The sequence below is a fragment of the Chrysemys picta genome, chromosome 1, assembly GCF_011386835.1.
Source record: "Chrysemys picta bellii isolate R12L10 chromosome 1, ASM1138683v2, whole genome shotgun sequence".
In the NCBI taxonomy this organism is placed as follows: Eukaryota; Metazoa; Chordata; order Testudines; family Emydidae; genus Chrysemys; species Chrysemys picta.
The window spans coordinates 92,643,709-92,669,539 of NC_088791.1; the positions used below are offsets into that span (position 1 = coordinate 92,643,709).

Sequence of the window (25,831 nt, forward strand, 5' to 3'; positions counted from 1 at the left end):
TTTAATGTAGACAGTAGTGGTGACACTTAGGGGTGGAGGGAGGATTTACTTAGGGTATGTCTACACTACGAGAGTAGTTCGATTTTACTTAAATCGAATTTTTGGAATCGACATTGCAAAGTCGAATGTGTGTGTCCACACTAAGGACAGTAATTCGACTTTGTGAGCCCACAGTAACGGGGAAAGCGTCGACATTGGAAGCGGTGCACTGTGGGCAGCTATCCCACAGTCCCCGCTGCCCATTGGAATTCTGGGTGGAGCCGCAAATGCCTTCTGGTTAAAAAAAATGTCTCGGGGGTGCTTTTGGGTAACTGTCGTCATCCGTCCATCACTCCCGCCCTCCCTCCCTGAAAGCACCGGCGGGAAATCAGTTTGCGCACTTTTCTAGTCAGTGACAGCGCGGACGCCACAGCAGTGCCAGCATGGAGCCCGCTGCGACCATCGCTGCAGTTGTGGCCGCTCTCAACGCCTCGCAGCTTATCATCCACCTTTCCCTGAGGCAGATGCAGATAAGTCAGGCGAGGAGGCTACAGCACCGCGGTGAGGGCCTGAAGTCTGAGTAGCACAGACCTCTCAGAAAGCACGGGACCCAGCGCCGAGGACATCACGGTGGCAATGGGTCATGTTGATGCCGTGGAACAGCGATTCTGGGTCCGGGAAACAAGCACTGAGTGGTGGGACCGCATAGTGCTGCAGGTCTGGGATGAATCCCAGTGGCTGCGAAACTTTCGCATGCGGAAGGGAACTTTCCTTGAACTTTGTGAGTTGCTGTCCCCTGCCCTGAAGCGCAAGGACACCCGGATGCGAGCAGCCCTGACTGTCCAGAAGCGAGTGGCCATAGCCCTCTGGAAGCTTGCAACGCCAGACAGCTACCGGTCAGTCGCGAACCACTTTGGCGTGGGCAAATCTACCGTGGGGGTTGTTGTGATGCAAGTAGCCAAGGCAATCGTTGATGTACTGCTGTCAAAGGTAGTGACCCTGGGAAACGTGGAGGCGATCATAGATGGCTTCGCAGCGATGGGATTCCCAAACTGCGGTGGGGCCATAGATGGAACTCACATCCCTATCCTGGCAGCAGACCACCAGGCCAGCCAGTACATTAACAGAAAGGGCTACTTTTCCATGGTGCTGCAAGCACTGGTGGACCACAGGGGACGTTTTACCAACATCTACGTCGGATGGCCGGGCAAGGTTCATGACGCTCGTGTTTTCAGGAACTCTGGTCTGTTTAGACGGCTGCAGCAAGGTATTTACTTCCCGGACCACAAAATAACTGTTGGGGATGTGGAGATGCCTATAGTCATCCTCGGGGACCCAGCCTACCCGCTAATGCCCTGGCTCATGAAGCCCTATACTGGCGCCCTGGACAGTGAAAAAGAACTCTTCAACTACCGGCTGAGCAAGTGCAGAATGGTGGTGGAGTGTGCTTTTGGCCATCTCAAGGGGAGATGGAGAAGCTTACTGACTCGCTGTGATCTCGGCGAAACCAATATCCCCATTGTTATAGCAGCTTGCTGTGTGCTCCACAGTCTCTGTGAAAGCAAGGGGGAGACCTTTATAGATTCATAGATTCTAGGACTGGAAGGGACCTCGAGAGGTCGAGTCCAGTCCCCTGCCCGCATGGCAGGACCAAATACTGTCTAGACCATCCCTGATAGACATTTATCTAACCTACTCTTAAATATCTCCAGAGATGGAGATTCCACAACCTCCCTAGGCAATTTATTCCAGTGTTTAACCACCCTGACAGTTAGGAACTTTTTCCTAATATCCAACCTCGACCTCCCTTGCTGCAGTTTAAACCCATTGCTTCTGGTTCTATCCATAGAGGCTAAGGTGAACAGGTTTTCTCCCTCCTCCTTATGACACCCTTTTAGATACCTGAAAACTGCTATCATGTCCCCTCTCAGTCTTCTCTTTTCCAAACTAAACAAACCCAATTCTTTCAGCCTTCCTTCATAGGTCATGTTTAATCATTCTTTAATCATTCTTGTTGCTCTTCTCTGGACCCTTTCCAATTTCTCCATCTTTCTTAAAATGCGGCGCCCAGAACTGGACACAATACTCCAGCTGAGGCCTAACCAGAGCAGAGTAGAGCGGAAGAATGACTTCTCGTGTCTTGCTCACAACACACCTGTTAATACATCCCAGGATCATGTTTGCTTTTTTTGCAACAGCATCACACTGTTGACTCATATTTAGCTTGTGGTCCACTATAACCCCTAGATCCCTTTCTGCCGTACTCCTTCCTAGACAGTCTCTTCCCATTCTGTATGTGTGAAACTGATTTTTCCTTCCTAAGTGGAGCACTTTGCATTTGTCTTTGTTAAACTTCATCCTGTTTAACTCAGACCATTTCTCCAATTTGTCCAGATCATTTTGAATTATGACCCTGTCCTCCAAAGCAGTTGCAATCCCTCCCAGTTTGGTATCCGCAAACTTAATAAGTGTACTTTCTATGCCAATATCTAAGTCGTTGATGAAGATATTGAACAGAGTCGGTCCCAAAACAGACCCCTGCGGTACCCCACTCGTTACGCCTTTCCAGCGGGATTGGGAACCATTAATAACAACTCTCTGAGTACGGTTATCCAGCCAGTTATGCACCCACCTTATAGTAGCCCCATCTAAATTGTATTTGCGCAGTTTATCGATAAGAATATCATGCGAGACTGTATCAAATGCCTTACTAAAGTCTAGGTATACCACATCCACAGCTTCTCCCTTATCCACAAGACTCGTTATCCTATCGAAAAAAGCTATCAGATTGGTTTGACATGATTTGTTCTTCACAAATCCATGCTGGCTGTTCCCTATCACCTTACCACCTTCCAAGTGTTTGCAGATGATTTCCTTAATTACTTGCTCCATTATCTTCCCTGGCACAGAAGTTAAACTAACTGGTCTGTAGTTTCCTGGGTTGTTTTTATTTCCCTTTTTATAGATGGGCACTATATTTGCCCTTTTCCAGTCTTCTGGAATCTCTCCCGTCTCCCATGATTTTCCAAAGATAATAGCTAGAGGCTCAGATACCTCCTCTATTAGCTCCTTGAGTATTCTAGGATGCATTTCATCAGGCCCGGGTGACTTGCAGGCATCTAACTTTTCTAAGTGATTTTTAACTTGTTCTTTTTTTATTTTATCCGCTAAACCTACCCCCTTCCCATTAGCATTCACTATGTTAGGCATTCCTTCAGACTTCTCGGTGAAGACCGAAACAAAGAAGTCATTAAGCATCTCCGCCATTTCCAAGTTTCCTGTTACTGTTTCTCCCTCTTCACTAAGCAGTGGGCCTACCCTGTCTTTGGTCTTCCTCTTGCTTCTAATGTATTGATAAAAAGTCTTCTTGTTTCCTTTTATTCCTGTAGCTAGTTTGAGCTCATTTTGTGCCTTTGCCTTTCTAATCTTGCCCCTGCATTCCTGTGTTGTTTGCCTATATTCATCCTTTGTAATCTGTCCTAGTTTCCATTTTTATATGACTCCTTTTTATTTTTTAGATCGTGCAAGGTCTCGTGGTTAAGCCAAGGTGGTCTTTTGCCACATTTTCTATCTTTCCTAACCAGCGGAATAGCTTGCTTTTGGGCCCTTAATAGTGTCCCTTTGAAAAACTGCCAACTCTCCTCAGTCATTTTTCCCCTCAGTCTTGATTCCCATGGGACCTTACCTATCAGCTCTCTGAGCTTACCAAAATCTGCCTTCCTGAAATCCATTGTCTCTATTTTGCTGTTCTCCCTTCTACCCTTCCTTAGAATTGCAAACTCTGTGATTTCATGATCACTTTCACCCAGGCTGCCTTCTACTTTCACATTCTCAACGAGTTCCTCCCTATTTGTTAAAATCAAGTCTAGAACAGCTTCCCCCCTAGTAGCTTTTTCAACCTTCTGAAATAAAAAGTTGTCTCCAATGCAGTCCAAGAATTTGTTGGATAGTCTGTGCCCTGCTGTGTTATTTTCCCAACATATATCCGGAGAGTTGAAGTCCCCCATCACCACCAAATCTTGGGCTTTGGATGATTTTGTTAGTTGCTTGAAAAAAGCCTCATCCACCTCTTCCACCTGGTTAGGTGGCCTGTAGTAGACTCCTAGCATGACATCTCCCTTGTTTTTTGCCCCTTTTAGCCTAACCCAGAGACTCTCAACACTTCCATCTCCTATGTCCATCTCTACCTCAGTCCAAGTGTGTGCATTTTTAATATATAAGGCAACACCTCCTCCCTTTTTCCCCTGTCTATCCTTCCTGAGCAAGCTGTACCCATCCACACCAACATTCCAATCATGTGTATTATCCCACCAAGTTTCAGTGATGCCAACAATGTCATAGTTGTATTTATTTATTAGCACTTCCAGTTCTTCCTGCTTATTGCCCATACTTCTCGCATTTGTATATAGGCATCTAAGATACTGGTTTGATCTTTCCTCCCAGTTTTGTCCTGACCCTCCTTTCTCTCTGCCAATATAGCCCACACTCCCTCTCGTTTCCGACCCATCTCCCCGGTCTCCATGTTCCCCACTTACCTGTGGGCTTTGCTCACCTGTCCCCGTCGAACCTAGTTTAAAGCCCTCCTCACTAGGTTAGCCAGTCTATGTCCGAATAGGGTCTTTCCTCTCCTCGAAAGGTGAACGCCATCTCTGCCTAGCAGTCCTTCCTCGAATAGCACCCCGTGGTCTAGGAAGCCAAAGCCCTCCTGGCGACACCATCTTCGCAGCCAGGCATTCACCTCCATGATGCATCTGTCTCTGCCCGGGCCCCTACCTTTGACAGGAAGAATTGAAGAGAATACCACCTGCGCTCCAAACTCCTTCACCCGTACTCCCAGAGCCCTGTAGTCACTCTTGATCCGCTCAGTGTCACACCGCGCAGTATCATTTGTGCCCACATGGATGAGTAGCATGGGGTAGTAGTCAGAGGGCTGGATAATCCTCGACAATGCCTCCGTAACGTCTCGGATACGGGCCCCCAGCAGGCAGCATACCTCCCGAGATGAAATGTCAGGGCGACAGATGGGCGCCTCCGTCCCCCTCAGCAGAGAGTCTCCGACCACCACTACCCTACGTTTCCTATTCGCAGTGGTGGCAGCAGACCTCCCAGCCTTAGGGGTACGAGGCTTCTCCTCCTTTACTGTAGGGAGTGATTCCTTCTTTCCTGTATCAAGAAGAGCATAACGGTTACCTATAACCACGGCAGGAGGGTTTGGAGCAGGGGTGGAGCACTGCCTGCTGCCAGAAGTAACCAGCTGCCAGTGTCCACCCTGAGCCATCTCCTCCTCCACCAGTGGTGTATCCACAGTCCTGTGTACTGGGACAGCTACCTCAGCTGTCTCCACATGGACACTGTCGAGGAATTGCTCGTGGATTCGGATGCTCCTCAACCTAGCCACCTCCTCCTGTAGCTCTCCCACCTGCTGCCTGAGAGATTCCACCAGCAGGCACCTCTCACATTGGATGGTCCCCCCAGCCTGGATATCCGTAAGTGGAAATTGCAAGTTACAGTCTCTGCAAAACCACACCAGGATCTGGGTAGAGGCATCCATGCTCAGGCGCTCTGTCTGGCTACAGGCACAGGTGGAGGAGACAGAAGCAGTGCTGGCATAGGTGTTGCGGGTCTTCCTAACCATCATAAGCCTCCCTCTGTCAAACTCCTGTCTGCAGCCTCCTGTCGGCTGAAAGGGTTGTTTAAGCAAGAAGTTTTGGATGTAGTTGGTTTATAGGTATTAAGGGGAATCAAGAGAAAACAGATGGAACCGGCAAGGGACCCTCGCCCCCTTCCTGCTCCCTTGCGAAACTCCCTGTTCGCAAAGCTCCCTGGTCACTTGTGCGCTGCTTTATAAAGCCCTGGCCTGTATGAATGCCCCGCCCACTGATGAAGGCTCAGCCACTTACCAGAGGCTTCTAGCTTTCAAACCTTCCTTTGAAGCTCACAGCTTCCAACTGCCAGCCACAGCACACGGTCCCCAAAAGGGTGCTGTATTGCTCCTCCTTCACCTGGAGAACTCCCTTGCGAAACTCCCTGTTAGCAGCCCCTGGGGGGAAGACAGGAAAGTCCGCTGCTGCGCGTGTGCAATGGCGTCTGCTGCATTTCGCCCCACGTACGCATGGCGGGGTGGGAGATTGAGGCAAATAGCCTGGCTTCTGATTACGCCCAGCCAGACAGCCGGGCGATTAGAAGAGACCAGCGGGACGCGCTGTGCATCCGGGAGGCTTTGAAAGCTAGGTTCCTGACTGAGCAGGGTAACCTGTGACTTTTAAGTTAGTGTACAGAGAAGCTGAACCTGCCCCCGTTTCTTTACCCAGTTAATGTTGACTATCCTCTCCAGTTACCTACCCCCTTCACCCCCTTCCAACACACGTTTAGAAATAAAATCACTTCTACTTTGTTAATGAACACCGTTGTCTTTATTACTGTTTTCGCGGGAATGTTTTAAAACTGGGACGTAGACTGTGGTGGGGAGCGGGTGTAGTGTACTGACGCAAATTAAGCTTCTAAACTCCAGGATTGACCGGCTCCGCTGTGGTGGACTGGTTGTTTCAACGGAGCCTGTCACCCCTCCTGATCGGGACTGTGTGTATGGGGGGGCGATGTGACTTTGTGGCAGGGGGAGGACAGTTACAGATCCCCTGCTGCGTGGCTCTGTGATCCAGGATAAGGACCGCCGCTTAAGATCTGTAACTGCCCTCCCCCGCCACAAAGTCACAGAGCAACCCACCCCCCACCACATAACATGAAAACCACCTCCCAGACTGACCAGGGTAACTAGTCACTGCACTGTGTATGTGCCCTGCTGCTGGACCTGCCCCCGCCTATGTACCCTGCCAAAGGTGACTGTCCTGTCCAATTACCAACCCCCTTTCCCCCCCTCCTCCAAAAGAACATGATGGAAACAGTAATTAACAGAAACGTGTCTTTTATTATCAACTACACATGGAACTGGGAGGTGAAACTTGGACGGGGGCTTGTGTGAGGCGGGAAGGAAAGAACTTGTCAAATTTTGGGGAATGAGAGCCTTCTACTACTAGAGCTCTCTGCAGGGGTGGAGTGAGAGTTAGCACGGACTCTGCCGCCCCTCCTTCTTTGGACTTTGGGTGAGGGGGGTATGGGACTTGGTGGCGGGGGAGGGCGGTTACAGATAGACTGCAGCGGGGCTCTGTCCTCCTGCCTCCGTTCCTGCAGAACATCCACAAGGCGCCGGAGCGTGTCCGTTTGCTCCCTCAGTAGTCCAAGCAGCGTTTGAGTCGCCTGCTGGTCTTCCTGCCGCCACCTCTCCTCCCGATCCATGTTTGCTTGGTGCATTTGGGACAAGTTCTCCCGCCACTGGGTCTGCTGTGCTGCCTGGGCTCGGGAGCAGGCCATAAGCTCCGAGAACATGTCCTCCCGTGTCCTCTTCTTCCTACGCCTAATCTGCGCTAGCCTCTGGGAGTGTGATGCCAGGCTAGGTTGTGAGACAGTCGCAGATGTGGCTGTGGGAATGGGAAAAAGGGAGTGAATTCCTCAGAAAGATAAATGTAGTTGTGAACAAAGAACATAGTCTTTCTCTGTGAACAAGACCATGCACAGCATCTATCACATGCGCACTCAGCACAAGGTCGAATTCTCGGCCTTCGCATTCAGTGCCTGGGGTCTTGCACAGCAGATTTGAGAAGCGGGGCAGGACACCGGAATTTCTGTAGCAGGCAGACATGGTAAGCCGTAGACTTGTGGCAGTTTAAAACTTTAATATTAGCACTGGCCTCATTTCACATTGAAAGCAATGTCAGTCCCTGCTGCCAGCAATCCGGCAAGCAGGAACTCTGCCCCTGTCCCACCCCCTCGCGGCTGTCCCCGGGAACGATCCGTGTAGGCTGCCCCTCTCCCGCCTCCACCGCGTGGCCGCAAACCAGCGGTTACAGTTCTGTAAAGGAACGGGCAAGCAGTCCCAACACTAACATTCCCCTACCTAATTCAAAGCAGGTCACCATGAGCGACATCACCCTCATGAGGATCTCAGACAGCGAGAAAGAAAGAATGCTTCAGGAAAGCCTCCAAAGACCAGGGCCGTATGCCGCCCTGCTGTGCAGAGCAATGATCCCCGAGTACTTGATTGTCTCGTGGCGCGGCAACGTGTCATACTACGGAGGATCCAATAAGGCCGCTCTCCCCAGGAACCTGATGAAACGGCTTTCCAATTACCTCCAGGAGAGCTTCATCGAGATGTCTCAGGAGGATTTCTGCTCTATCCCCGGACATATAGACCGCATTTTACTCTAGCTGCACTGGCAGTGACTAAACAGTAGAGCGGCTTGGGCAGGACAATCATGCTAAACCGGACATTGTTAGATTTTTTTTCAGTAGTTGCACTGCCCAGGACTGAAACGTTAAGCGCCTAGGGCAAACTAATCATGAGAAACCCATTGTTGTTTTGGTTAATATTCCTGTTCTGTTACAAATAAATGTTTAGATGTTTACAACACTTACTGGCTGATCCTTCCCCAGATTCTGTGTCCGGGTTAACGGCTGGAGACGGTTGGTAGGGGATCTCTGTAAGGGTGATGAAGAGATCCTGGCTGTCGGGGAAATCAGCGTTGTAAGCGCTGTCGACTGCCTCGTCCTCCTCCTCTCCTTCCTCATCTTCCCCGTCCGCTAACATGTCCGAGGAACCGGCCGTGGACAATATTCCATCCTCAGAGTCCATGGTCAGTGGTGGGGTAGTGGTGGCGGCCGCACCTAGGATGGAATGCAGTGCCTCGTAGAAACGGGATGTCTGGGGATGGGATCCGGAGCGTCCGTTTGCCTCTTTGGTCTTCTGGTAGCCTTGTCTCAGCTCCTTGATTTTCACGCGGCACTGCGTTGCATCCCGGCTGTATCCTCTCTCTGACATGTCTTTAGAGATCTTCTCGTAGATCTTTGCATTCCGTTTCTTGGAGCGCAGCTCGGAAAGCACGGACTCATCGCCCCACACAGCGATCAGATCCAAGACTTCCCAATCAGTCCATGCTGGGGCCCTCTTTCTATTCTGAGATTGCACGGCCATCACTGCTGGAGAGCTCTGCATCGTTGCCAGTGCTGCTGAGCTCGCCACAATGTCCAGACAGGAAATGAGATTCAAACTGCCCAGACAGGAAAAGGAATTCAAATTCAAATTTTCCCGGGGCTTTTCCTGTGTGGCTGGTCAGAGCATCCGAGCTCGGACTGCTGTCCAGAGCGTCAACAGAGTGGTGCACTGTGGGATAGCTCCTGGAGCTATTAGCGTCGATTTCCATCCACACCTAGCCTAATTCGACATGGCCATGTCGAATTTAGCACTACTCCCCTCATCGGGGAGGAGTACAGAAGTCGAATTAAAGAGACCTCTATGTCGAACTAAATAGCTTTGCGGTGTGGACGGGTGCAGGGTTAATTCGATGTAACGGCGCTAACTTCGACATAAACGCCTAGTGTAGACCAGGCCTTAGTGTTCCATTGATCATGAGGAGTCGGGGAGGGAGCATGGCTCAACCACAGTTAAGCAGTGGTCCTGTAATAAATCAGTATGGCTGCTGCCAGAGCATGGTTCCAGTTGTAATGCCTCTGAAATTTATCCCAGTCACCATTCGTACAGACAATGTGACTGGGCCGAATCAGTTAGTAGCTTAGTGACCTGATGCATGGGATCAGATGAACTGGGTTGTTGCCCGGGATGGGGGGGGGGATTTGTGTCCCCTTACCCAGGCAAGAAATCTGAATTGGCACCACTGGTAAACCAGTTTTACAGTGAGGAACTTTTTAGGACTTTTTCCTTCTAGAGGAGTCTTTAAACCTTTGTTCTTGCTAGAAAGTTGCTAACATGGTTTCAGATTTTTGTTAGTGGCATTTTGAAGCCCTGACTATACCAGGCTTTTGTCTGAACTAGCCTTTTTCCCTAAATTTCCACCTGTTGCTAATACCAGTGTAACTCCACTGGTAGCAACAGGGGAAGCTCTGGTGTAGACGGCACCAGTGGCCATGGGTGTTCTTCCATAGTGGCTTAATTCTGCCCAGAACAAGCATATTCTAATGGTAAAAATGCTAGTAGCCGTGATCAGCTTAGCACTGGCACAACTCCAGTGTAATTAACATGGGGAAACTGTTAGAAGAAAGGACTTTTTTAAAAACAGCCTTAAGAGATTGGCTCAATCCTAAAAGAGTCTTTCTCTCTGATAAGTGATTTAACTCCCAGTGTGGACAGAATGAAACAGTTGTCAGTGCTGTAGATTTATTGCTGAAAATGGCTTAAGTTCCTAATGTGCACTGCCTTTAATAGGGCAACGCCTTTGCTCTGTTGTCCTTAGTTATTGGTGATGGTCATCTTTCACATGCTGATTGTTTAGGTCATTCTCTGCAAGTTAATGGGAAAAGATTCCTAGGCTTTTGAGCGGTACCACATGGCAGGCCTTTGGCTGCCTTTCCCTAATGTATAGGTGACTTGAAAAGTAGCTGGAATGACTGGCTCTGCATACATTTAGCAAATGGTAATGCTTAATATTGACACCTAGATAGGAGTTCAGTCTTCTATGTTTATAGAAGCTGTTTCCTGTTAAGTCATAAACTGTAATTGCCCCTAAAGTCCAGTCCTGTTTAGGGTGGTCTCCGTTGAAGTTGTCCTCATCTGAGTTTTGTAATGAGTGATATTACAGACAGTCTCTCTCTCTCTCCCCCCCCCCCCCCCAACTTGTTACTGTGTTCATCTTTTCAAGACCTTTGTTGGCCTTCCTTTTGTCTACTGTTACAACCTGTTGAAATTGTTTCTAATAAACTTTATTTTAGCCAACATCTGTTGAGCTTTTAGTCTCTGAAAGAATCAGCTGAGATGGGTGTTGAGGGGAAGGGAGGAAAGTGGCTTGCCTAATGTTTGTTTTCTGAAGCTACATTTGAGTGGCTATCATATTTTTATTTTCTTGTATTTATAACTGTCTTTATCTGGGCATTGTCACTTCCTGCTTTTGAATTTAAGCCGGTGTTCTCACTAGTTCAGTTAAGAACAGTTCAGTTGTCTAGTGCAGATATGGCTGAAGTGTAAGAAGTTTATCATGGAAATGCCTTTCCAACCATATCATTGATGGCCACACAGACTGTAATATGTGCATGCCCAGATGCTCAGTAAGATCATTCAGAAGCACACCACAGAGTTAAATGTGAAAAGAGCCTCTTAGACCAATAGTGCAAATGTCAAAGCTGTTGCACTCACAGTACAGAAAAGTTTACATATCTTAGTTATGACTCCTCCATACTAAGTAGTGAAGCTAAAATTGGTGTAGATAAAAATCTTGTTTTTCAGCAGGTTTCAGAGTAGCAGCCATGTTAGTCTGTATCCGCAAAAACAAGAACAGGAGTACTTGTGGCACCTTAGAGACTAACAAATTTATTAGAGCATAAGCTTTCGTGGACTAGTCCACGAAAGCTTATGCTCTAATAAATTTGTTAGTCTCTAAGGTGCCACAAGTACTCCTGTTCTTGTTTTTCAGCGGTAAACACACTAGTTAAAATAGCAAAGTAGCTTCTAATAAAATTCCCTGTTTTTTTTTTTTATATATAACTTTATCTCATTATTCTTGGGCTGAAACAATCTGTGCTCAATCTCAGCCCAAAGGTGAAAATCTGAGGGAAATCCCTACAGCTGTAAGGGAAAAATCTAAGGCAGACTCTTTGAATTGTCAAACTGAGCATGCAGATAGCCCTCAGACATAGAACTGATTGGTCTAAAATCTGTTTAGCATATGAAAGTTCTGTTGAATCATTGAACTATGAAACTTCCCAAAAGTTTTAAATCGCACTTCCACATTGAGGTGAGAGATTGGGAGACGTGCCCTGGGAAAGTCTGCACACCTCTTGAATAGGCTGAGAAAGCAGACCGACTTTGTCCAACTTTGCCATCTTCATATGGGTGTTTTAACTCCAAACTCCTTGGAATATGAAGACATTAGATTGCACGTTTATTTCAAACTCCTTGTGCTCCGGGTTTTACACCCCAGAGTACCTGAGTCTTTAGGACATTAAAATAGATGGCTTTCATTTCTTGGTCACGGTTAAGGTCCAAAATCTGCTCCTGTGCCTCATCGAGGCCTCCAGTGTGATTCTTATACTGCACCAGTGCCTTTATGAAGTACACACTTTACATAAGCACAAGTGTGGTATTTGTAATCTTAATCTACATGGAAGATTTTTGCTTTTCCAACTTCTAGGAGTTTTATTTTGTCTAATAACATACTTAAAGAACTTTTCAGCAAAGAAAGTGAGATATTCTGTGTACCTAAATAAAACTGCAGAGGGAACATTCAGTCAGAACATAGTCATGGAAATTCAAATACTGTCAAACTTGACATCCTTACCCATGTCAAGTGACATGGTGTCAGTAATATCTTCAAGTCAGACTCAATTTCATCTCATCCAAAATATAGTATCTCTTGCACATTGTTGTGGCATTAGCTCAGTACTGACTCACATGCTACCTAATGAATTGCCAGCTTCACATCCTGTATCACCTGGATTTTTCTTTAGAGGTCTCTCATCCAAGACCCAGCTAGATAGACTTAAGGAGTGTCCCTACCTTTGGCTTTAATCTCCAGAGCTGTCAGTCTAGTGCTAAATTTACTTGAAATGTTTTAAAGCTTTTTGTATTGGAATAAAGCTACAATAACATCTTTCCTCTGCTTTTGCAGGATCCGGAAGTTATGGTCGCATTCCAAGATGTTGCCCAGAACCCAGCAAACATGTCCAAGTACCAGAACAACCCCAAGGTCATGAACCTCATCAGCAAACTGTCAGCCAAATTTGGAAGTCAACCATAAATTCCCTTTTAATACAATCATAAGTGTATGGAAAAAAGAATTGATTACTTAACAAATGCAGGTGTTGCAATAACACAAACCACTGTACCTCTAATCTTCTCATGAAGAGAACTGGGGTGCTCTAAAGAGAGTCTGCCTCATGCATCAAACTTTTTGCAAAGATTGGTTTAGTTACTCAAATTATACTCGGTAACATACACTTTCAATCCTCCCTCTCTACCCCAGAGTTGCAACCATTTGTTACAAGTATTAAATGCGGTCTCCTTTGAATTAAGACTTCTAATAGATTGTAATCTTTCAATAGGTAGTCTGATTTAACAAAAAGCAGTTTTAAATCAAACTGTCATCCTGGCTTTCACTTCCCCAGCAAGTAAAGAAGCAGGAATTGTAACACCAGGGTCCTGTATTATCCATCTGAGACAGGAAAATTGGTCTAATTGTAGAAGAGGGTATGGTGGGGACAATTATTTTAAAGTATTAACTGGATGAAGGAGGTGTCTGCAGGTACTGTTACACACCCTTTTATTTGCTTTACATTTTGATGTGTGGCTGACTTTAGATGGTGGTTAGAGCAAAACCAATAAGGGTCACCAATATTCTAACTACTTATACACTGGAACTTCTGGCAGTACTGCCAACAATGTTTAAAACTTAGGATTGCCCCCTGCTCTGTGGCTATCCTTTGCTCATTCTGGCATGAAACACATTTTATTGCAAATACCACTGAGGTTAGGTAGGTTACTTGCTATATTCTTGCCCAACATATTTATGTAATACTGTTGTATTATCTCTGTCCAGGTGGATAAGGGAGAGCACCCTATTGTCTGTAGCAGTGCACTCCTTTCCTTCCCTGATTGGCAGGTCTTTAACTAGTTGTACTCTTTCTGATGAGGCAACTCTTGCCAGGCTTCAACCATTTGAAAATTAGAAGGAAGGAAACTTATCCCTACCACCACCTCTGTCCCCTTAAGTGGGCAAGCTATCCTGAACATGGGGTGTAAAATGCTATTATTATTATTAGTTAAAGGCAGAATAAACCCCACAATAGAGCAACTCTGGGTTCTGAGGGAGTCTGAGTCCTAATATGCTTATAGATTAAATCTCTTGGCCAAAGTCTTCAACTTTTGTCTCTGTCCTCTTGTCAGAGCAGTTAAGTCCTTTCCTACTATTGCACACCCCAGTCTTCCATCTTTAACTTTCTTTTTTAATATGATGCTGTCCCAATGGTCAACACTTCCATTCAATTCATGGTTCTTGGGGTTTGGGATAAATATGAGAAGGTGGATTAGTTGGCACAGATGACGCATACTTTTTAACACTTTGTGAATTTACAGCATGGGTATCTTTGGAACAGTGTGTCTTTGCTGGTATGTTCTTGCTGCTTCCATTTGTTTGTCTTTACTAAACTTTGCCTCCTGCTCATGTTGGAAAGTTTATCATAACTAGCTTTTGGTCACATTTGGGTCTTCTGAAAGCTTTTCTGTTCAGTGATCTTGTAATTCTGTGTCTTAAGCCATAATGGATGTCACTGTTTTTAATTAAATCTGGACTTGTTTAGGAACTCAACAACAGATGCAAAAATCACACACACCAAATGCTTTATTTCTCATACTAATAACCCTGCAAAATGGAAAGAGATGTGAATTCTTTTTTTGCTTAAGAAATATAGTTCTGAAATACTTCTAGTTGCCTTTAAAAAAAAAAAAATAAAGTATGGTTTTGAAAAATTAAGTTTCTTGGCTTGGCTTTGTAACTGAAAACTTGTTCATTAAGTGGAAACCCTAATGTAAGCACACAGTTTATGATTAAACTGCATACAGCCTGGACTAAATGCTTGACTAAGGGCTTGTCTTCCCTGCAAAGTTAACTCAAATTATAGTGCAAGTGTTGCCCCTAACCCAGCTCCTGTCCATATACAAAAATTTCTGGTTTGAGTGATGGTGCTTTAAATCAAGCAACCTAAGGGAGTATAGGTTGAGCTCAGGTGCTGCTGATGCTCAAGCTACTATGCTGTGTGAATGCATATAGAGTCCACTTTAGTACAGTCTCCCTCCCTTTCCCCCCTGCAGCTGTCTTCCCAAAAGTCCTGGGGCCTTTGTCTACCTACCTACTCCCTGGTTTTGGACCGGAAGTTACTTAGCCTGCTTTGGTGTTCAGACCTCACCTCCGCATGCAGTTTTCTGTACTAGTAATATTTATATAGTACTTTTATTGCCTTCTGATCTGAACAGGTACATCTTGCAGTGTGGATAAAAATTCACTTTAAAATTTTTTATTTCAACCTGATTGATTTTAAATTAATTTTGTTTTTAAGAGAAACCTCTTTAGAATTGAAATTATGACAACCTATGTTAAAGCCTGAATTTATTATAACAACATTTAAGCTAATATTAAGAGTACATGTAGCTTCTGATCTTTCTTTGAAAGTCAAACTATTGAATTAGTGGAAGTCACTGTGCTAGGCACCTGGAACCAGAACTTGCTGAAGTGCTAAAACAACATTTGACAGCAGTAGCCTCTTCTGCAGACACCGAATATTTTCTTCATTTCAGTTTATTCAACTAGTTTAGGTCAGTGACTAGCTCATTCTAGTTAAGAAACTAGTTGGGAGTTGAAAAACCAGTAAAGCTTGTTTTCTTCTCTCAATTTGTGAATAAAAATAGAGGATGAGATCTACTAGTTCTAAAATCTTGAAGGATAGGGTGACCAGAAACAATTAATTGAACTAGCTAATCACAGTTGCTTCCTTTTATTAAGTTTTAAATAATAAACAATTTTAAAATGCTGTCTTTGTGAATTTTAATTTAATTTCAATTTCCATCCAGATACAGTTTAATGCAAATCATGAGTGAAAAAATCCAGTAAATAAGAAATGCCTCATTCACGATTTTCTAATATACTAAATATAAATTAAAAATCTGGATAAATGCATATTAAATTATAGAACTGCTTAAATATGTATAGATATATGCAATGTATGTGTAGGTCAGTCAAACACCAAAGTTAGTGTGAAGGCTATACTTCATGGCAAAAAACATATTTTAATGGATACCACCCAATAAGAATCCACTTTTCTTAAGGGAAATAAGTACAAATGCAAAACAAGATTAAAATCAAATATTTAAATCAAGGTTCCTGTTTGCTGATTTAAATGGCCTTGATTAAAATAATCTACCCTGGTATTCTGGGAGAGCATACTCCCAGTGGGTGACTAGTTGGCCTGAGGCTGATAAAGTTTTTGTGAGACTGGTGTGAGGCCAGCAAGACCTAAGATTTTGGGTCTGGGGCCAGAAATAAGTCTTAGTGATATCTCCAGGAAGCAAGCTGACAAAGGGATCCACAACATTAGACCTCTGCCAGGGAAACATAAAATCTCTGAAGAACCTGTACTACTGGGCAAAGGACCACAACTCTTGTTCTGGTAACTCCCCTAGAATATCACTGTTCTATGAGGAGTTGGACCAGGAGATTAACAGTACCTCAAGCATGGAGCTCCTGAATACCCCTTGATATCTCAAGGGTCCTGGGCAATGTACATGGGTGATCAAGGGCTGAGTCAGAGGAACTGGGGCCAATCTCAGCTGAGGGTAGAGCAGATGCTCACCACTTCTAGGTATAGCCTGTCTCACCTCACCTAGCCCTCCCAGACCCTCTTCAGGGAGGAGGTAGAAGAACTCATGGGAGAGGATATAGCAGAGGAATCAGCATCAACTCAGCTGAGTAAAGTGACTCATTAGTGTTATGGGTGGGAGAATATGAGAAAAGGGGGCTGTCCTTACCTGTGTGGGACCACTCTCTTGCTGGAGTGGGAGATGTTGCATGCTGGAGACTGGACTTTTTATGCAATGCATATTGTTGCTTCACTTTGAGGGCAAAAGAATTGTCCCGTTCTGCTCTCTTCCCCTCATGCACATGCTGTCCAAGACAGATTCCAAGCAGGGAAGAAAATGTTTTAAACAGGCAAGTGGTGACTTATAGTGGTGTATACTGCTGCATATGTGCAAAATAGGGATTATTATAGTACTCCAAACCAAGAGCTGCAGGAGTGGGACAAGCATAGTTGTGGAGTCACATATAACTTGGCTTTTTCTCAACCAAGATAGCATTTTTAGAAGCAGTCAACACTTAAAGACTGGTTTAGGAAACAAATCCACTGCATAGCCTGTGTTGATATTAAGTCCTGAGCGTATCTATAACGTCTCCTGGAAATACAGGTCCAGCTGCCATGGGTGGAAGTGATTGGGGTTGCAAAGACACAGCTGGGGAGGTTCTATACTGCTGCATTCTAGTTCAGCATCCTGTTTATACCGGCCTGAATTTTACTCCACTCCTGGGTAATGATGCAAGAAAACTTCTCATGGTAGAGGAGCTTCAAACAGTCTGCCAGGTGTGTCAGCAGAGGAAACTTCTCATGTAGGAATGTCAACTTTCTAATTACAGAAAATTTAACACCCTTGCCCTGCCCCCACTCACTCCATCTCCCCTCCCTTTGTCCCTTGCTGTCCCACACCCACCCTCACTCACCCCCTCATTTTCACTGGGCTGGGGCAGGGGGTTGGAGTGTGGGAGGGAGTAAGGGTTCCAGCTGGGGGTGTAGGCTCTGGGGTGAGGCCAGGGATGAGGGGTTTGGGATGCAGGAGGAGGCTCCTGGCTGGGGGATGGGGTTGAGGGGCTTGGGGGAAGAGGTGGGGGGTATGGGCTCTGGGAGGGAGTTTACATGCAGGAGGAGGTTCCAACCTGGGGCAGAGGGTTGGGGTGTGGGAGGGTCTCTGGTAGGGTGACCAGATGTCCTGATTTTATAGGGACAGTCCTGATTTTTGGGTCTTTTTCTTAAATAGGTTCCTATTACCCTTCACCCCCTGTCCTGATTTTTCACACTTGCTGTCTGGTCACCCTAGGTTCTGGGCTGGGGGTGCAGGCTCCAGAGTGGGGCCAGAAATGGGGCAGGGGTAGGGTGACCATATTTCCTGTTTTGGCGAGGACAGTCCCTTTTTTAAGCAGTGTTCTGACTGTCCTGACTTTTTTGGCAAAAGTGGGCATTTGTCCTTGATCAGTTAGCAAGAACAAATGGGACAAATGCCCACTTTTGTCAAAAAAGTCAGATGCGAGGGGTGAGCGGCGATGCCAGCCCCATGCAGGGAGCAAAGGCAGGGCTCGGGTGGGGGGCAGGCAGAGCTTGAGTGAACAGTGAGGGCAGCCCCAGTCTTGCATGTGGGGGGTATGCAGGGCTTGGGCGAGCAGCGACCCCAGCCTCGCAGGGTGGGGGGAGGGAGGGCAGGCTCAGACAAATGGCTCAGACCAGCCCCGCATGGGGGAAAGATGAGGGGGGTGAAGGCTAGCCCCACACAGTGACCCATTTTCTCTTTGGGAAATATGGTCACCCTAGGCAAGAGGTTGGAGTGCGGGAGGGGGCTCAGGGCTGGGGTAGGAGGTTGGGGTGCAGGAGGAGGTGAGGGGTGCGGGCTTTGGGCAGTGCTGACCTCAGGCAGCTCCCAGGAAGTGGCAACATGTCTCTCCAGCTCCCAGGTGGAGGAGCGACCAGGGGGCTCCGCACACTGCCCCCACCCACAGGCACCACCCCCACAGCTCCCATTGTCTGCAATTCCCAGTCTTAGCCAACCTGCCTTAGCCCTGCTGTGCCGCCACCTGTACTTTTAACGGCCCAGTCAGCGGTGCTGACCGGAGCTGCCAGGGTCCCTTTTCAACTGGGTGTTACGGTTGAAAACCGGATACCTGGCAACCCTAACCGTGGATAAGCTTCAACAGGAGAGATTGAGGGAGTCCTACATCAGAATATCCCTTAAATCAGGCCTTGTCTACACTACAAAGTTTTGTCAGCAAAAGTTATGCCACTTTAATAAAAGCACTTTAATTAAAACCGCTGTTGCATGTCCACACTAGCTCACGTCAGCAGAGTGCATCTACACTAGCAACTCTTGTATCAACACAGAGCAGTGCACTGTGGGTAATATCCCACTGTGCAGCTGGCCGCAGGGTGCTTTGGGAAGGGTTTGCAATGCCTCATGGGGCAGGTACAGCATCACATGATGCAGGTTTCTCAATCCCATCATTCCAGGGGCATCCTAGTAGATTGTCAGGTGCTTTTTCAACTGAGGAGGGAGAGGGGAGTGGTGTATCTGGAGCGGGGGAGACAGCAGGCTGACCGACCTATCCTGAAGCAGAGGGAGGTCAGCCCCCAGCTCTGCTCATCACGGCAGTCTCTCCCGAATCAGCCCACTCTGCCTGCGGTACTGTGATTCCTTCCGAGTTCCGGGAGCAGCATCCTGAGCAGCTCTGTGAGCTCTCTGTGCTGAGGAATGTCAAAGCAGCATAACAGTCGTGTCGTCTGTCCCCCAGCAAGCCACCAGTGTTCCTAGAACAGGTCAGAAAAGGAGCATTCCATGTTAATGATTTGCTCTTTGTTCCTGGAGCAGAACAGCATGCTCAGCTGTCTGATACTTCTCAGAGTTTTGAAAGGGGAGGGGTGAAAACCTACCGGGCAGCGGAGATCAAAACAGTGAGCATAGTGGTCAGGACAGGCATTGTGGGCTACTGGTGGAAGCCAGTTATGTTGACAAAACAAACAGCAGTCTATACTGATGCTTTGTTGCTTTAACTTTGCCACAAAAAGCTTTATGCCTCTTCTTTAAGTGGTTTAAAACAGCAGAGTTTTGCCGCCAAACGTAGCTTTGTAGCGTGTACCCCTTCCCTGTTTTGTCAGCAAAAGGCAGCTTTTGCTGACAAAACTTTGTAGTGTAGACAAAGCCTCAGTGGTAGCTAGGTGAGCCCTGTTCACAGGGCCGGCTCCAGGCACCAGCGCAGCAAGCAGGTGTTTGGGGTGGCCAACTGAAAGGGGTGGCATGTCCCTCAGTCCCTCTCAGAGGGAAAGGCCTGCCACCAAAGAATGAAGCGGCGGCAGTAGAGCTGCCGCCAATCGCTTCCTTTTTGTTTGTTTTTGTTTGGTTTTTTTCCGCTGCTTGGGGCGGCAAAAACGCTGGAGCTGGCCCTGCCTGTTCATATCCTTTTGACTGGTCTGATAGAGAAGGGGGAACTCATCCTCTGTCTCCCACATCCCAGGCAAGTACTCTAATCACTAGGCTAAAAGTGTTAAGTTGGTCAAAAGCACCACCTCCTCTTCCAACTGTTTCGTGTGGCATGAGGCAAGTTCCTAACCCATTCCCACAAAAAAGAGCATAGGCATCTAAGCCTCCTGACTCCAAGAAGTGGGTTCCAATTGGTGGAATGCTAAGCTGAGCTATGTTTCCTCTCTGCAGCCTGGACTCAGGTGTCTATCTCTGAGAGAGTGGTGGGGTTTAGCACATATCCCTCTCCTTAGCATCTCCCACTGGCTAGTTTAGGCAGCTCCCTGCCTAAAGTGCTTGATTTTGTGGATCATATTCTTAAGCACCTCTCTCTCCCCTTTCATATAGGAAGCTTAGGCCCCTAACTCAGCTTTGTGGACCACAGTGTTGTTCCTGGGATTTTTCTAGGTTTCTAAAAGTTAGGTGTTGTAATGCTGAGCATCATGGTATCTAAGTCCTTTTGTGAAGCCCATTCTATCTATAACTTAACCCTGAGATGATTTAAACCCCTTTACTGGGCTGAGAAAAGCCCTTCTTATTGGGACTGCCTGAGGAGTCAGACTTCAGAGATTGGAGCTAACACTTGTGGTCTATTAGAGGGCTAGATGCTGGATCCCAACAGCTGTACCTCATGAGCGAGGAGGTTGTTTCGGAGTGCAGTGGACTAGGAAAGAGTAGAGTTCCTTTCCAGTCAGGAATGATCATAGGCTGGGGACAGATTAGATCTTTCTCTTTATTCCTCTAGACAAAGGAGGGTTGGGATTATAGCCACCCTGCCAAAGGAGGGTTGGGGTCACTCTGCTAAGAGGGGAAATCTTGGTTGACTGTTTGATTAAACCACCTTGTCAAGTTGTCAGAAGGCAACTTAAAGATTCTTTTTGGATATACAGCCTGGAGAACTGGGTGGTACAGGAAGTTGTTTTGTGAGTGTGTTTTGGTTTTCTGTTCTTGGTTAAAGGGTGACCCTGGACCTGGTTCTAAGTGGGGAAGCAGCAGTGTTATGATGAGCCCTCAAGCAAGGGGAATTTTGGAGGTTTGGATAAGGTGCTAAGAAATACTGTATAAAAAATTCAAGAAAATTGAGTGGGTGAGGAAGAATGTTATTCACGTGAGAGAATGAAGAGATGGGAAGAGTGAAAATGGACTAAAAAGAAATGGGAAATAAAAATAGAAGCAATGTCATATAAAAGTAAAGTAAATAACTTTAATAAAAGTTCCTTAATGACATTTCCTTGGTAGAAGAGGGGAAAGACTGATTGTCAGGGAGAAACTTCAAGTCAATTGCAGAATAGTGAGCGACCATGTAACCTGGAGGAATGTTGGTGGTCATGAGATAATAGAAACGTACAAGCAGTTTAGCTGATTCTACAAAAAGTAATTTGTCCTATTTTTTTATTTCCTCTCCTCCCATCTCACAGGATCGGTTTACCGGAGGAAGCTGCTAGCTAGTGGAACAGATAAAAGCATGAAAGCCTCAAGGACCACCTCCCAAATTGCCTGTTCAATAGTGCAGTCCTGCTGCCATGTCTCCTTCAAGCCCTCCCTGTGAACCCTGCACTGCACAAGTCCTCAAGCAAGCTGATTCTCACCAAATAAATATAGTCATGTCTTTGAAATATGATTTGTTCTGTCTCCAGCTGTTGTTGCAAATGGTAAGTCTATAGATGCTCTGTTTGTAATTTGTGTCTGTTGATGCAGCATGGGCCAGTGGCTAAGCTTCTCTTTTCCATGCCAGAGGTGAGTATTAGATCATGTCAGGGTAAGGAGGTGTGACAATGCGGTTCTGGCGGAACCCAACTGAGAGTGCCAACTCAGGACAAATTGCTCAAATAGGGCAGTTACAGCCCAAGGCTGGGGTTTTTTCCACCTCTAAGGCAAACCAAACCAGCCAGACTAGGAGGACTTCAGTCTCACCCCACTGGCTAACTGCAAGTCTCACAAGCAATCTCCTTATATACTCCAGTTTCCCAGTATTACCACCAGTACCACTCGTTATGGGGACAAATGGTTATGAAAACCAGTACCCCAGTAAAAGAAAAAGGTTCTCCTGATCCCAAAGGACCAAGCCCCAGACCCAGGTCAATATACAAATCAGATCTTACCCACAAATCACGCTGTTGCCAATCCTTTAGAATCTAAAATCTAAAGGTTTATTCATAAAAGGAAAAAGATAGAGATGAGAGTTAGAATTGGTTAAATGGAATCAATTACATACAGTAATGGCAAAGTTCTTGGTTCAGGCTTGCAGCAGCGATGGAATAAACTGCAGGTTCAAATCAAGTCTCTGGAATACATCCCCCGCTGGGATGGGTCCTCAGTCCTTTGTTCAAAGCTTCAGCTTGTAGCAAAGTTCCTCCAGAGGTAAGAAGCAGGATTGAAGACAAGATGGAGATGAGGCATCAGCCTTATATAGTCTTTTCCAGGTGTAAGCACACCTCTTTGTTCTTACTGTGGAAAGTTACAGCAACATGGAGTCTGGAGTCACATGGGCCAGTCCCTGCATACTTTGCTGAGTTACAAGGCGTATCTGCCTTCTCTCAATGGGTCCATTGTATAGCTGATGGTCCTTAATGGGCCATCAAGCAGGCTAGGCAGAGCTAACACCAGTTTGTCTGGGATGTCACCCAGCAGCATAGCCTGAGGGTACGTCTACACTACGAAATTAGTTCGAATTTATAGAAGCCGGTTTTATTGAAATCGGTTGTATACAGCCGATTGTGTGTGTCCACACAATAAAATGCTCTAGGTGCTCTAGTCGGCGGACCGCGTCCACAGTACAAGGCTAGCGTCGACTTCCAGAGCATTGCACTATGGGTAGCTATCCCACAGCTATCCCACAGTTCCCGCAGTCTCCGCCGCCCCTTTGAATTCTGGGTTGAGATCCCAATGCCCGGATGATGCAAAACAGTGTCGCGGGCGGTTCTGGGTACATGTCGTCAGGCCCCTCCCTCCCCCGTCACAGCAACGGCAGACAATAGATTCGCGCCTCTTTACCTGGGTTACCTGAGTTACCTGTGCAGACAACATGGAGCCCGCTCAGCTGAGCTCACCGTCACCATATGTCCTCTGGGTGTCGGCAGACGTGGGACTGCATTGCTGCACAGCAGCAGCTGCTAACTGCCTTTTGGCGGTAGACGGTGCAGTAGACTGGTAGCCTTCATCGGCGATCTGGGTGCTGGCAGCCGTGGGGCTTGCCTTTTGGCAGTAAATGGTGTATTACGACTATTAGCCGTCCTATTACAAGTCGGGTCATCGCACATTAGCAGAGTCTTCCCCGAGCAGCCGATTGTGCAATAGGCCTGAAGACCATCGTCATACGCCGCCCCGTATTTGCTGCCAAGCACCCAGAAAGATGCCGAGGGCTATCAGTCACGCTGCACCGTCGTCTTAAGATGTAAAAAATAGATTTGCTCTGTATTCATTTGCTTCCCCCTCCCTCCGTCAAATCAACGGCCTGCTAAGCCCAGGGTTTTCAGTTTAATCTTTGGGGGGAACATTCTGTGTGACAGTTGTTTGTGTTTCTCCCTGATGCACAGCCACCGTTCTTGATTTTAATTCCCTGTGCCTGTACGCCATGTCGTCACTCGGCCCCCCTCCCTCCTTCCCCTAGTCCGTCAGATACTACGTTTGCGCCACAGCTCAGAGAGCCGAGAAGCGGTTCGCGCCTTTTCTTTGAATTCTGGGTTGAGATCCCAATGCCCGGATGATGCAAAACAGTGTCGCGGGCGGTTCTGGGTACATGTCGTCAGGCCCCTCCCCCCTCGTCACAGCAACGCAGACAATAGATTCGCGCCTTTTTACCTGGGTTACCTGTGCAGACAACATATCACGGCAAGCATGGAGCCCGCTCAGCTCAGCTGAGCTCACCGTCACCATATGTCCTCTGGGTGCTGGCAGACGTGGGACTGCATTGCTACACAGCAGCAGCTGCTAACTGCCTTTTGGCGGTAGACGGTGTAGCATGAGTGATAGCCATGGGGCTGGCAGCCGTAGGGCTGCATTGCACCAGCCCCTTGCCAGGCGATGGTATATTATGACTGGTATCCGTCGTCATCGTATTGGTGTGGCTGTCAATCATGGCCACCTGGGCAGACATGCTACTGTTTCGATGATGATGGCTACCAGTCGTAATATACTATTTTCTGCCAATTGCCCAGTATTGTCTGCTAAGCACCCAGAAGAGGCCGAGGGCGATGCTGGGTGCTGGCGGACGTGGGGCTGGCAGACGTGGGGCTGCATTGCTACACAGCAGCAGCCCCTTGCCTTTTGGCAGATGATGGTATTTTATGATTGGTATCCGTCATCGTCGTACTGGTATGGCTGTCACTCATGCTGCACCGTCGGCTGCCACCTTAAGATGTAAAAAATAGATTTGTTCTGTATTCATATGCTTCCCCTTCCTCCGTGAAATCAATGGCCTGCTAAGCCCAGGGTTTTCATTTTAATCTTTGGGGGGACCATTCTGTGTGACAGTTGTTTGTGTTTCTCCCTGTTCCTGTACCTGTACGCCATGTCGTCACTCGGCCCTCCCTCCCTCCCGCCCTCCCTCCTTCTCCTGGTCCATCAGATACTACTTTCGCGCCTTTTTTCTGACCAGGCGCCATAGCTAGCACTGGGATCATGGAGCCCGCTCAGATCACCGCGGCAATTATGAGCACTATGAACACCACGCGCATTGTCCTGGAGTATATGCAGAGCCAGGACATGCCAAGGCGAAACCCGGACCAGGCGAGGAGGCGATTGCAGCGCGGCGACGAGAGTGATGAGGAAATTGACATGGACATAGACCTCTCACAAGGCACAGGCACCAGCAATGTGGAAATCATGGTGTCACTGGGGCAGGTTGATGCCGTGGAACGCCGATTCTGGGCCCGGGAAACAAGCACAGACTGGTGGGACCGCATCGTGCTGCAGGTATGGGACGATTCCCAGTGGCTGCGAAACTTTCGCATGCGTAAGGGCACTTTCATGGAACTTTGTGACTTGCTGTCCCCTGCCCTGAAACGCCAGGATACCAAGATGAGAGCAGCCCTCACAGTTGAGAAGCGAGTGGCGATAGCCCTGTGGAAGCTTGCAACGCCAGACAGCTACCGGTCAGTCGGGAATCAATTTGGAGTGGGCAAATCTACAGTGGGGGCTGCTGTGATCCAATTTGCCAGGGCAATGAAAGACCTGGTGATAGCAAGGGTAGTGACTCTGGGCAACGTGCAGTCAATAGTGGATGGTTTTGCTGAAATGGGATTCCCAAACTGTGGCGGGGCCATAGACGGAACCCATATCCCTATCTTGTCACCGGAGCACCAAGCCACCGACTACATAAACCGCAAGGGGTACTTTTCAATGCTGCTGCAAGCCCTGGTGGATCACAAGGGACGTTTCACCAACATCAACGTGGGATGGCCGGGAAAGGTACATGATGCTCGCGTCTTCAGGAACTCTGCTCTGTTTCGAAAGCTGGAGGAAGGGACTTTCTTCCCGGACCAGAAAGTGACCATTGGGGATGTTGAAATGCCTATCGTGATCCTTGGGGACCCAGCCTACCCCTTAATGCCATGGCTCATGAAGCCGTACACAGGCAGCCTGGACAGGAGTCAGGACCTGTTCAACTACAGGCTGAGCAAGTGCCGAATGGTGGTGGAATGTGCATTTGGACGTTTAAAAGCGCGCTGGCGCAGCTTACTGACTCGCTCAGACCTCAGCGAAAAGAATATCCCCATTGTTATTGCTACTTGCTGTGCGCTCCACAATATCTGTGAGAGTAAGGGGGAGACCTTTATGGCGGGGTGGGAGGTTGAGGCAACTCGCCTGGCCGCTGATTACGCGCAGCCAGACACCAGGGCGGTTAGAGGAGCACAGCAGGGCGCGGTGCGCATCAGAGAAGCTTTGAAAACGAGTTTTGTGACTGGCCAGGCTACTGTGTGAAACTTCTGTTTGTTTCTCCTTGATGAACCCTCCAAACCCCCCCCACCGACC

At 47.4% G+C, this 25,831-nt stretch overlaps 3 protein-coding genes across 5 annotated transcripts in view; 2 read left to right on the forward strand and 1 right to left on the reverse strand.

Annotated features, from left to right (window-relative positions):
- ST13 (ST13 Hsp70 interacting protein) overlaps positions 1 to 14,503 on the forward strand; it is a 41,624-nt gene extending 27,121 nt beyond the window's left edge. Inside the window, exon 12 of one of the 2 annotated variants that reach the window (XM_065580565.1) lies at positions 7,942 to 8,443. In XM_065580565.1, coding sequence (XP_065436637.1) covers positions 7,942 to 8,241 — 300 coding nt within the window. In that variant the 3' untranslated portion in view covers positions 8,242 to 8,443. Of the gene's footprint in view, positions 1 to 7,941; positions 8,444 to 12,647 lie in introns of those variants that run through there. The other variant, XM_005302561.5, reaches the window with a different exon arrangement.
- The window catches only part of SLC25A17 (solute carrier family 25 member 17), a 421,378-nt gene that overhangs the window by 339,151 nt on the left and 56,396 nt on the right, over positions 1 to 25,831 (forward strand). Inside the window, exons 1-2 of one of the 2 annotated variants that reach the window (XM_065580667.1) lie at positions 18,866 to 19,158; positions 21,277 to 21,510. The exons of the other annotated variant lie outside the window; for it this stretch is intronic. Of the exons in view, the coding sequence (XP_065436739.1) occupies positions 21,382 to 21,510 (129 nt within the window). The 5' untranslated portion in view covers positions 18,866 to 19,158; positions 21,277 to 21,381. Of the gene's footprint in view, positions 1 to 18,865; positions 19,159 to 21,276; positions 21,511 to 25,831 lie in introns of those variants that run through there. 2 annotated transcript variants of the gene reach the window in all.
- Positions 6,979 to 9,733, reverse strand: LOC135980746 (myb/SANT-like DNA-binding domain-containing protein 1). The gene is made up of 2 exons (XM_065580649.1): positions 8,449 to 9,733; positions 6,979 to 7,454 (listed from the first exon to the last, which is right to left on the reverse strand). Exons 1-2 carry the CDS (start codon positions 9,023 to 9,025, stop codon positions 6,979 to 6,981), a joined length of 1,053 nt encoding a protein of 350 aa, XP_065436721.1. The 5' UTR covers positions 9,026 to 9,733.